The sequence below is a fragment of the Podarcis tiliguerta genome, assembly GCF_965153285.1.
Source record: "Podarcis tiliguerta genome assembly, chromosome: Z".
Classification (NCBI taxonomy): domain Eukaryota; kingdom Metazoa; phylum Chordata; class Lepidosauria; order Squamata; family Lacertidae; genus Podarcis; species Podarcis tiliguerta.
In genome coordinates this window covers 14,863,009-14,875,305 of record NC_139553.1, presented here as the reverse complement: position 1 = coordinate 14,875,305, position 12,297 = coordinate 14,863,009, and the positions used below count along the sequence as shown (strand labels likewise).

General features: G+C 45.3%; 1 protein-coding gene across 1 annotated transcript in view; it reads left to right on the top strand.

The window, feature by feature from the left end:
* CFAP77 (cilia and flagella associated protein 77) overlaps window positions 1–12,297 on the top strand; it is a 93,568-nt gene that overhangs the window by 73,732 nt on the left and 7,539 nt on the right. The window contains exons 4-5 of the mRNA XM_083424023.1: window positions 1,684–1,789; window positions 2,635–2,736. Coding sequence (XP_083280149.1) covers window positions 1,684–1,789; window positions 2,635–2,736 — 208 coding nt within the window. The remainder of the gene's footprint in view (window positions 1–1,683; window positions 1,790–2,634; window positions 2,737–12,297) is intronic.

Sequence of the window (12,297 nt, the reverse complement as noted above, 5' to 3'; positions counted from 1 at the left end):
CAGTTGACAAAACTGAAAAGCTCTCTGTTGTTTTTGTCTCATGCTTCTGTTAAAAGCAGAAGATGCCGTGGAAAACTTTGTGGCTACAACTGCAAACATGTATATTGGGGGGGGGGGTGCATGCTCTCATGCAAGTCAGCTGGCTCCTGCACACATCCCAGTTTTCCCTTGCAGAATGTTGGAGGATATGATAACTGTTGTACTGTATCAATCCATCAACCTCTGATGGATGATTTAGAAGAACTGGGTCCAGCATCACTTTCACTGATCATGTGTGCCAGTATCCATACTCAGCAGAGTTACATCTCAATGCATCCCCTTCCTTGGAAGCGTCTTTGGCGTTCAAGGTACACACAGTAGGCAATAAACACTCATGGACGCCATAAAGATTCAGTCAAGTGTAGAGGTTTACTTGACAGGCATAAAAGCATATTGGTAGCAAATATATACAGACATCCACCACTTCCATGGTCAAGGCATGCTTGAGTCCAACAAGAGTCCAAGCCTCTCTCTCTGCTTCTCTCACCGCAAGGCGCAAGCAAGAGACTCACAAGTTACAGAGAACCATTCCTGTCATACTGTGTGTGTCCAAAGAAGAGTTCCCATAGAAAATGTCCTTGCATAAACAAAACAATCTCAGCCTTCTGCTGCTTCTTGAAACTTCTTCTGTGTTCTTCTCTGTTTCTGGAACAAATGATTCTCACACACAGAGAGAAAATATCCAACAATAACATCATTAGCAAAGGCTCCTCTGAAGCCTGCAGTGTGCCATAATTAGTAATAAAATTCACGGTAGGAGCAAAATAAATTAGGGGAGGGGGATTTAGGAAGAGTGACCACTTGCATACATGACAGGGAAATGACTGCAACCTCCACCATTTATTTATTTTTAAAGCGTTGGCAATGATGAAGAAGGCATTTTATAGCTGCCCAACACTGACTTTAGGTAGGGACCCACTCCTAGTGACTTCTGTATGTTGTTGGCCTACAGCTTCCATCAGCCCCAGTCAGCATGGCCAATGGTGAGGGATGATGGCAATTGTAGTCCAACCACACAATCTACTGGCCTCCCAGTGTTGTGAACTACAACTCCCATCGCCATTGACCATTGGCCCAGCTGGGGTTGAATGTAGGGAAATTCAGTTTTGTTTACTTAATTCAGACTTCTCAAATAAAAACAAAGCTGTTATTCAAAATTTACATTTTTCCAAATTTTGGGTTGGAAGTTCTCCATCCAAACCATGTTTATCAAAATGCATATATTATCAGGAAACATTTGAATATATATATATATATGCAAATATGACATAGAAAATAATGTATTATGTTAGAGGAAATTGCAAAACGGGTGGAGATGTTAGTCAAAAAGTCATATAAAAAGTTGTGTCTGTTAGGTGAAATTCATACTAAAAGGCTGGTGGATTTTTCCAAGAATTTAAGAAATCAATCAATTGAGGTGGAGCTATGGAGAAGTGGCTTCAAAGATTGCAAAAAAAGAGGAACTTAGACAGCAGAAATTGATACATCCACCCACCCCTAGGCTGATAGGATGTTGGGAGTCCAGCAATGTCTAGAGGGCACATGTGGTTCTTGATCTGATCCAGTTATATGGCTTTTGATTATTAGGGATTCATTTATAGATTCCTTCTTCCATGAGATCTTTCCTTTCCCATTTTTCCCCAGGCCCTCCACGCCATTCTTTGATCTGTTGCAGCACAAATACAAAGAGATGTGGATGGACGAGCAGAGAGCCATCATCAAAGCCGAGAAGGCAGAAAAAAAGCAGAAGGTGAGCAGACCTTTGGAGCATAAGAACCTAAGAAGAGCCTGCTTGATCAGGCCAGTGGCTCATCTAGTCCAATGTCCTATTCTCACTGTGGCCAACCAGATGCCTATGGAAGCCTACAAACAGGACTGAATGCAACAGCAACTCTCCAATTGTTGTTCCTCATCATCTGGTATTCCGAGATAGACTGTGCCTGGGTATGGAGGTTTTGCTATCACAATAGATCTCCATAAGAAGAGCCTATTGGATCAGGCCAATGGCCCATCTGGTTTAGCATCCTGTTGTGACAGTGCCAACCAGATGCCTCAGTGGGAAATCCTTAAGCAGGAGCACATTCTCCTCCTGTGGTTTCCAGCAGCTGGTTGAAGATATGTGGTTTTTGCCAGGCTCCATGATGAAAGATTGGAGGTATGTTGCTTGTTCATTTCCAGGCCCAACTTAAGGTGCTTGTGTTGGTGTTTAAACTTGTAAACAACTTAGGTCCCTACAGACTTCCTTGGGTGTTAGGATCAGCAGAGGGGGCCTTCATGGTAGATCCACCACTTTCAGAATCTCATGGAATAGGAGTGACCCTGGAGAGGGTAGCAGCCTCTAAGCTGTGGAACTCCCTCCCCACAGAGATGGGTCTGTGCCTATATACCTTGGGGGGAAATAAGAAGACTCACCTCTTTACCCTAGCCTTTGATGCATGGGGTGCATATTTTTAGAACCCCTTTGACCTGATCCAGCAGCCAGATTCTTCTAATGTTCTCTTGGGCCCTTGTCACTTGATGCAACTCAAGAAAATCTCTGCTGCAGCAACGTTCTGGTTGGCAGCACATTAATCTGTGTGCCGTACTTGTTTTTAGAAACGCAGAGGAAAGACATATGACACACGCACGACGCTGTTCAGGAGATTCCTGCCTCCGATGCAGGCAGATCCTCTTTGGAAAATGCCCCACTTTCAGAAGGTACGTTGGAGATACAAACACACTTGTCGCCTTGACTCACTTGTGAACATAGCATTGATCACAGAGGTCCTGAAGGGTTGGTTCGCACCTTAACATTACTCAGACCTCTGGAAAGGCCATAGTTCAGGGGCAGAGCATCTGCCTCACATGTAGAGGGTCCCATGTTCAGTCCTCAACATCTCCCGGTGTGGCTGAGAAAGACTCCCTGTCTTAAACCTTGATGAGGCACTGCCAGACAGTGTAGTCAGCACTGGGCTAGAGGGACCAAGGGTCTGACTCAGCATAAGCCACATTCCTCTGTTCCTGTTTACGAAGTTCTATTGCTCAGTTGTCTGAGCATTCGCCTTGCATGAAGAAGATCCCAGGCTCAATCACCAACATCTTCTGGTAGGGCTGACAAAATAGGACCCAGCAAGACTGAACTCTCATCTTGTCAGCTGATGAGTGGAGACTTTTGTCCTGCTCTCTGCAGGGGCCTGAGGAGGACTTAACCTCATGCTTATCAGCTGAGAAGTTAGGGCTAAATCCTCCCACTTAAGATGCATGCACCAGTCCTTTGCAGGGAACTGGTAGGTGCAGGGAATATAGAACTGATCCTTGCTTTTCTGCCCATTTCCCAGTGATGCTGCCTGATGGACAGGTTGGCATGGTTTGAGCAAAATAGCCTCATGGACCAAATTGGACCCCTGGCAGGCCACGGTCACCCTTTGGGCTAGAGGTTCCCCTCCCCATTTTGTGTGAAGAGATGCCATGTCTAAAACTAGTTTAGATATAAAGAACCAAAAGCAGGAAGAGCCTCGAAATCGCACATCAGCTATCAGCAGTGTCTCAATAGCAGCCTGAGCAGGCACACAGTTTCCCTGCACATCTTCTTCCCTATTCTGGGCAAATGTGTCTGTTGAAATGATAGCCGTTTACTTCTACATTTACCTCTACACCTTGTAAATTAGCACATGCACATTTTTAATGGAAACCTCTGCCCTCGTTGTTCTCACTTTTGCTGATGATCAAGTGGCTGTCCCAGGAGTGGGGGTGTCATATATTTGCAATTCCATACACACACATCCCAGCTTCCCATTTAATGCTACTCTCAGGACAGAAAAAAGGGCTTGCAGATTCCTGTAACGGCCACTCCATGCCATCACAAGCATAGTGCTTTGATCAGAAAAGAGTGTGGCTGGGTTTTTTAACTTTCTCTCCCCCCCCCCCACCTTCTTTGCCTCGGCCTCGTTGTACTCCACTTATGCCCCTGCCTTCATCTGCATATCCATTTGCATATGTCAGTAATAATTTATCCCAGCTACTTGTCAGTGTGGGGTCTGCCACAGCAGCGTGTGTCAGTGGAAGATCACGACCCAGGGGCTGTTCAAACAGATTGCAATCGCTCGCTCACAAGCCGGGGTTGGGAGCCTTTGCTTGCTAACTTCACTCCCTCTGGGCCCTTTGCCAAATCCTCCAAGAGAGAAGAGGAGGCCCAGATTTTCTTGGAAGACTGATCCCACTGCCCACCTGTTCTTACGCTTACAGTGGTTTGAGTCAGTATGATACGTTCAACAAAACCAAGCGGTTTAAAGTCTTCACTTGAATTGTGGCCAGTTCAGCCTGGTGGTGGCAGTGTTTACATCAGGGATGGGGAATATCAGGCCTGGGGACCAAATGCTGTCCCTAAAGCCTTTCTACATGGCCCTTGGGCCTCTTCACAGGCCACACACCCCACCAGCCCTCATTTGCACCCTCCTCAAGAATTATTTTGCCTTTCTGATCAGAGGTAGATTTAGGATAGTGTGACTGGTTCAGTCACACTGGGTGCGGAGCCTCGGAGGCGCTGTTGGGACACCACAGCTATGATTTACAATGGAGTACAAGAGGCAGAGGGGCATCAATTTTTGGTGTTGCAGAGGGCACCACTGAAATCTGAGACTTCAAGATCTGCCACTGGTCTGACCATGCCTCCTGCATGCATGGATGGAAGATAGAGAGTGGTGCATGTGTGTAGAAACTAGGTAAAATTCACATTTGTTGCTGTGCCTACTTTTGCCTCTTATCCAGGCTACCACAGGCATGTGGCCCCCAGAATTGAAGAAGACGCCCCCCCCGCACACTACTTGCCCACGTCTTTGAACATTCACCTGAGTCGTACCTTTGAAGTCAAACGGAATCCATTCCAGAAGTCTGTTTGACTTCCAAAATGTTCGGAAACCAAAGCACAGCTTCTAATTGGCTGCAGGAAGCTCCTGCAGCCAATCAGAAGCCACAGAAGCCCCATCGAACATTTGGGTTCCAAAGAATGTTCACAAACCAAAACACTCACTTCTGGGTTTGCAGTGTTCTGGAGCCAAAACGTCCGAGTACCAAGGTGTTCGGAACCAAGGTACAACTATATCGGATCATAGAAATAGCCCTGCTGGATCAGATGAAAATGGCATCTTGTTCACTAGCCTGTTTCTCATAGGGGCCAATGAAAGGTCGCTGAGAAAGTCACAAAGGGATCAGAATAGCCCTCTCCTGCTGTTCTTCCCCAGAATGGATGTGGAGGGGGATTTTATTCAGTTTACATTTTGCAACAAACCTACCCAATTCGCTGTTTTCCAAAGTGAGATTTGAGCTGAAATGATGTCATCCCCTGAAATTCACGCCATTTGAATTTTGCAATACACTTCTCCCGCCAACTGAGATGTATGGCAATGCATATGGTGCCAGTTAAGCATGCGTGAGAATGCATATATCTGTGAAAATAACATAAAGATGTGCATAATGGAAAATTGCCTTGCAATCATTTGTATATTAGCATACAAAAATGTGTAGATTCAAAAAAAATGTGCTAAAATACTTGTGAACTTTCACGAGGACTTTTTATTTTTAAAATTATGGGCCTTTTAAAATAAAACCTCTTAATGAACAGATACAATTTTTCTCCTCTTCAAACTTTTTCTAGAGAGACTGAGTAAAGGCCAGATCCTCAAAACATGGAAGACTTCAACTATAATAATATTCCCCAAATCATAGAAAGACCTTGAATGCGTTGACTCATATAGGCCTATTTCTTTGATAAATGCAGATGCTAAATTATTTACAAGTCTTTTAGCTCATAGATCATCTTTGATTTTGCCCAATTACGTTCATCTGGACCAAAAATAAAATGAAATAAAAAAAATTAAAAATCCACAAACTTATGTGGATAGGTGGAAAACAGAATTTAAGATGGGGGGAAAGAATGAGTAACTGCAACTACAGGTCCTCCCATCCCTATTCCCGGTGACCAGTATTCAGACGCACTGCTCTGATTTTATTTTGTTTTTATTTAGGCCATTTATATATACCAGTTAACTACAATCATCTCTGAGCAGAATATGAAAAATTTGACATAGTGAGAATTAAAAAAAAAAATCAATTGAAATAATCAGTTAAAATTAAGATGCCTACTGAAATAATACTAAAAAAGTCTCAGCAGCTGCTGTAATTTCACTAGGGAGGGGTCTGTCTGACCTCAACTGGGAGAGAGTTCCATGAGACTGGGCCCACCATACTGAAGCCACCATACTGGCTCCTGGTGGATATGAGTTGCACATTCAAGCCATCAGGGACTGCTATCAGTGACTCCCACGAAGATCTCCATGCTCTGTCCAGGATATAATGAGTCTGGCAGTCCCTAATAACCATTGATAGCCATAACCTCTACGGCTCCATCTTCCAAAGCCATCCAAGTTAGCAAGGGTGCCAACTTGAATAAAATATTGGAGGGCCCAGGTAAACCCCACCCCGCATAATCAATCATATGACACGGTGCACGCACACCATTCGAATGGCAATGCCCATCCATTTTGGGAGGGGCCAGACTCCTCAAATATTTTATTGGGGTGCTGAAGCCCTCTCGGCCCCTAGAAGTTGGCTCCCATGCGAGTTGGTGATTGGTCATGTTATCTAATCCATAGTTTGCCTGGGAAAGCCTTGGGCCTTCAAAGCCTTTCTGTAGGGCCCTCAGGTCTCTCTCCAGACCACATGCCCACATGCTCCAGACCACCTTCCTTTTTGTGTTCTTGAATTTTGAAAATGCTTCTTGCTTCCCTGGATAGAGAGTAGGGGTTAGTGTGTATAGAACCTAGCCCACTGTACAGAGATGACATTTGCATCCATTGCTCTGCCCACATTTGCCTCTGGCCCCACCCACCACTAACACATGCCCCTACTGCCCACGGAAGGTTGCTCTGAGGGTCATGCAGCCCTTGGGCTGTAAAAGCTTCTGCATTCCTAAGCTATGCACTGTGTGAATAAATACTTCCCTTCGTCTGGGGGACAGCATGTAGGCTTACACAGCTGTAAACTAATGCCACCCCATCACTCTAGTTGCCTTCACCCATCCCTGTTGTAGTGTTTAGTGTACCGGACTACGACTTGGGAGACCAGGGTTCAAATTTCCACTCGGCGATGAAGCTCACTGTGTGACGTTGGGCCAGTGACTCACTCTCAGCCTAACCTACCTCACTGGGTTGTTGTGGGCTTTAAATGAAGACAAGGATCTGGGAGCCCGGGGTTCAAAACACACACACACTGCAGTTGGCTATGTAGCTCACTGGGTGTGATGTTGAGCAAGTCACTGCCTCACTCAGCTTATAACCTACCTCACAGGGTTGTTGTGGAGATTAAATCATGGGGGAGATGAAACATGTGTGCCACCTTGAACTCCTTAGAGGAAAATGTGGGATATAAATGCAATAAACAAACAAACAAACTATTCATTCATCCTCCTGGACCACGCAGAAGGATTTCTCTGCAACGGAAACCCTTCTCCTGCCCCCCACCCCACTGCCCACTTAATTGCTATCTGTCCACCTTTCCTGCCCTCCGGGCCAAGCCTCTGTGACATTACACAGTCATTCAGTCACTAAAGGCTAGACAAATTGAATATTTTTTCGCATTCGGATGCAGAGTTCAGGCCCCAGTGCCCCAGAATAATGGCACATGCTATTAAGCCAACCGTTTGATTTACAGGATTTTCATGCCGCCGTTCCGATTTGGTTCTTATTTGGACGTCTCTTTGCGGGAAAATAGCCCTAATTTGTGCCTCCTGGGACCCTACGGGGCTTGCTTGTCTCCCCGCCAGTTCACTGACCTAACAGGAACAGGCGGGGGGAAGGTGCACTGGATTAGCAAAAGTTGCTGAACTGTAGTATATCTGCCAGTGCAGACACAGCAGCAATTGCTTAGCATCACATAACTCTTTGGGAATAGGAGAAAATTAGCATCCTGTCCATTCCGGCTAACAACCTCCAAGAAAAAAAGCAAAGCAGCTCTGTGTAACATATTACTGTAACATACATTTAAAGCACTATTTTACCAGTCATGGCTTCTCCCCAAAGGATCCTGGGAGCTGTAGTCTGTTAAGGGTGCCGAGAGTTGTTAGAAGGCCCTATTCCCCTCAGAAGGTACAGTTCCCAGAGTGGTTTAAGAATCCATCCCTTTTCCTGGTGATCTCTGGCCATTGTAGCTCCGAGAGAGGAAACAAGATCTCCTAAGAACTCTCAGCACCCTTAATAAACTACAGCTCCCATAATTCTTTGGAGGAAGCCATGATTGCTTAAAGTCGTATGATAATGCTTGTTTGTTTGTTTGTTTGTTTGTTCTTTGAATTTGTATACTGCCCTTCATCCAAATATCACAGGCCAGTTCACAACATAAAAATACAAAACAAGAACACACAATGCATAAGTGCTTACATATAAAGTCCTTTGCTCAATTAAACAAGCTATGGGGTATTGTTTTGGTTTTTTATTATGGTATCATAGAATTGTAGAGTTGGAAGGCACCCCAGGGGTCATCCAGTCCAACCCCCTGTAATGCATGGATCTCAACTAAAGCATCCATGGCAGATGACAGTATGCATTTTTGTTTTTTTATATAGTAAACCACCCTGTGACCTTCAAATGAAGAGCACGATAGAAATTTTAAAAATTAATGATAACAACTCAATAACCCCCTTCCCACAAACACATTTAAAAGGCCATAGGATGTTTAATCAGTCAAAGCTGCCTAAAGATACATAATGAAAGCACTGGGCGTGCCTCCCTTGAGAGGGTGCTCCACAAGTGGGAAGCCACAGCAGAGAAGGCTCATTCATATTCTGCCATCCTCTGCAGCTGTCACAGAGGAGATGCACGAAGAAGAGCCTCAGGTGATGATTGCACGGTCTTGGTTCATTGGCAAGGCAGCTACAGCAGTGACTCGCCTCTCCAAAAGGACATGGGAGAACGTGATGCTAACGTCCAGTGGAGGTCTACCAGGCTTACATGTTGAGCATGCTGCTTTCTGGTAGTGAGTTTTGGACAACTTACACCTGCCAGGAGTGACGCCTGAGCACCTTCTATATTTGCTGTGTCAGGAAGATTTTGGGCATCACGTGGCAGCACAAGAGTCTCAAACAAAGACAAGCTCTCCCAAGCCCACATTCTCAGCACATTCGCACTCCTGTCTCAGCGACATCTACGTTGGCTTGGTCATGTCTGCAGAATGGAAGATGGCAGGATCCCCAAGGACGTGCTCTATAGGAAGCTGGCTTCAGGCATCAGGCCTGTTAGCAGACTAACTCTATGTTACAAAGATGTCTGTAAACATGATATGAAGGCTGGCAACATCACCCCCTCCATTTGGGAATCCCTTGCAGGTGACCGCAATGCCTGGAGACAGACAGACATGTTCATACATCCATAGCCGTAGCCAGAGGAGGAATGACCACTGGGAAGATTGCAGAGAGAAGAAACATCATGGTGCATCTGCAGTAGCACAACCAGGCACCTTCATCTGCCCCAGCTGCAACAAAATATGTGTCACCTGTATCAGGCTCTACAGCCACAGCAGACACTGCAACCTTCCAACAGTTTGACTTCACTCCCAAAGGTGTATTTCACCATTGTCCTCTGAGACCGACAGATGCCAACAACTAAATTGGTTCATATGTGGAGATGCGGTCTTTGAGATATTGTGATTCTCAGCTGTTTAAGGCTTCATAGGTCAAAACCAGCACTTCAAATTGGACCAGAAACTAATTGGCAGCCAGTGCAGTCAGGCCAGGATTGGTGTAATATGCTCAAACCTGGATGATGAATTCTGCACCAACTAAAGTTTCCAGACTGTATTCAGAGTCAGCCCTACATATAACACATTGGAGTAATCTAACCTACAAGTGACCAGACCAAAGATGACAGAAGTTAGGCTATCCCTGTCCATTTAGGGGCACAGTAGAAGTTGATGGAAGGCACTCTGCACCACCATGGTGACCCAAGCCTCAAGTGACAAAAGTACCCCCAAGCTACATACCCGCTCATTCAGAGGGACTGTAACCCCGTCAAGAACAGGAAACCTTCCATCCATCCGGTGTAGGGAACCACTCACAAACAGTGCCTTATCTGGATTGAGCTTCAGTTTGTTGGCAGCCCATTGCCAAGAAAGGACCACAGTCCAGCACATCCACTGCCTCACTTGCAGTTGTAAAGGACTAAAGCTGTGTGTCATCAGCATATTGCTGACAGTGTACTCCAAAGCTGCAGATGACCTCACTCAGTGGTTTCATGTAGATGTTAAACAGCATATAGGATAAAATTTAACCTAGAAGAACCCCCACATTAAAGGCTCCACGGGACCAAAGAGCATTCCCCAAGCATCACCCTCTGACAGGTAGGACTGAAACTGCTGCAAATCAGTGCCACCCACCCACCCACAGCTTGGGTAGTTGCTCCAGAAGTATGCTATGGTTGATGGCATTGAAAGCTGCTAAGAGACGAAGACAACTGATAGTTACACATTTTCCTTGTATCTCTCCTGACTTCATACAGGGTGACCAAAGTGGTTTTTGTGCCAAAACCAGGCCCACATCCAAATTGACATGTATGTAGAAAATCAGTTTCCTCCAAGAGTGCCTGCATCTGGTCCATGACGACCCACTCAAGAGTTTTGGCCAAGAAAGGGAGATTGTCAGCTGGTTGGTAATTACTTAGATTTTCCAAATCCAGGGAGGGCTTGTTAAGGAGTGGTTTTACCTCCTTCAAGCAGGCAGGGACCTCTCTGTCTCACAAAGAGGCATTCATCACCTTCCTGGCCCAGCTAGCTGTCTCTTCCTGTATTATCAGCCAAGAGCGACAAGGGTCCATTGTACATGTGGTTGTCTTGACTGATCTGAGTTCCTTGCCCACATCCTCAAACCTTACCACCTGAAACTCATCCAATTCAACAGGACTAGACAATCTTCTGGACACCCCTTGAGAGTCATTTGCTGTAACATTGGAATCAAGCGCCCATTGGATACAAGAATCTTTATGGACCACAGCAACTCCCCTTCTTGAACCTGTTTGCCCTGATGCTGTGCTTAGTACCCAGGTGGGCACTGCTGGCTGAACCAACTCCATGCTGCTCATTCATTCAAGTCTCAGTGATACAGACCAAATCAGCCTCCTCATCCACAATTGGATCATGGATGAGGCAGGTGGAATCGTCCACTCTATCAACTTTTCCAGAACAATCCTAGTCATCAGAATTTGACACCCACTGCAGGATCTGATACTAACTCACATCCGCATTCTTCTTGAAAACAAACAAGAGAGAGAGAGAGAGAATGTATTTTACATTTCCTCAATTTCTCAGAAGGAGGGATGTGATATTTTAGAACTCAGTCAACAAGCAGAGCTCACACCATCCTCCTGGGCCGGGCATGTCAGGAAATTAAAAGTCTGTTTTGTTTTGTTTTAAAATGAGTTGGAGTTGCTACACTGTGGGTCAGTATAGGTTGTCTTGCTTACTGCTGGAATTTTGCATTTTCTATTCTTTCTGCATGGTGGAACTGTTTCAGAAGGGAACTCATTGACAAGCCATCTCATATAAAAGGTTTGTAAGGGGAGTTTGTGGATATTGAGGGAACACATGAGGCAGTCAATATGTCCTGTTTGCAGGGACAGGCCTCTTGTTTCAGGGATGAGGAGCCTGTTTCAGCCCAAGGGCGGCATTACCTTCGGGGCAACCTTGCAGGGGCCACATTAGTCATCAATAGCAGCATCCTTCATTAATTTGTATAATCTTCTCTTAAAGCCATCCAAACCTAGTGACCATCACTATCTACTGAGGGAGTGAATTCCATAGTATAAGTGTGAACAAGTATTGCCTTTCTTCCACCCAGAAACACTCAAGTTCTGGCATTATTCACTATTATTTATCTCATAAAATTTAGACCAAAAAAGCAGATTAAATTCACATCAGCTTTCTAAACATCTGAGTCAGTGCGCCATAATGGTTGGCATGTTGGACTAGGACTTGGAATACCAGGGTTCAAACCCCCATTCACCTTGGGGCCAGTCACTGCCTCTCAGCCTAGCCTACCTCACAGGGTTGTTGTGGGGATTAAATGAGGAGGTGCGAACCATGTATGCCACCGTGAACTCATTGGGGGAAGTGGTGGGATATAAATGCAATAGATTATAATAGGCTTGCCTAAACAAAAATGCTTCTGTCAGGTGCCAAAAAGGGTACAGTTATGAGAGAGGGGCTGACCAACGGTGGCCCTCTGATCACGTGTACTTT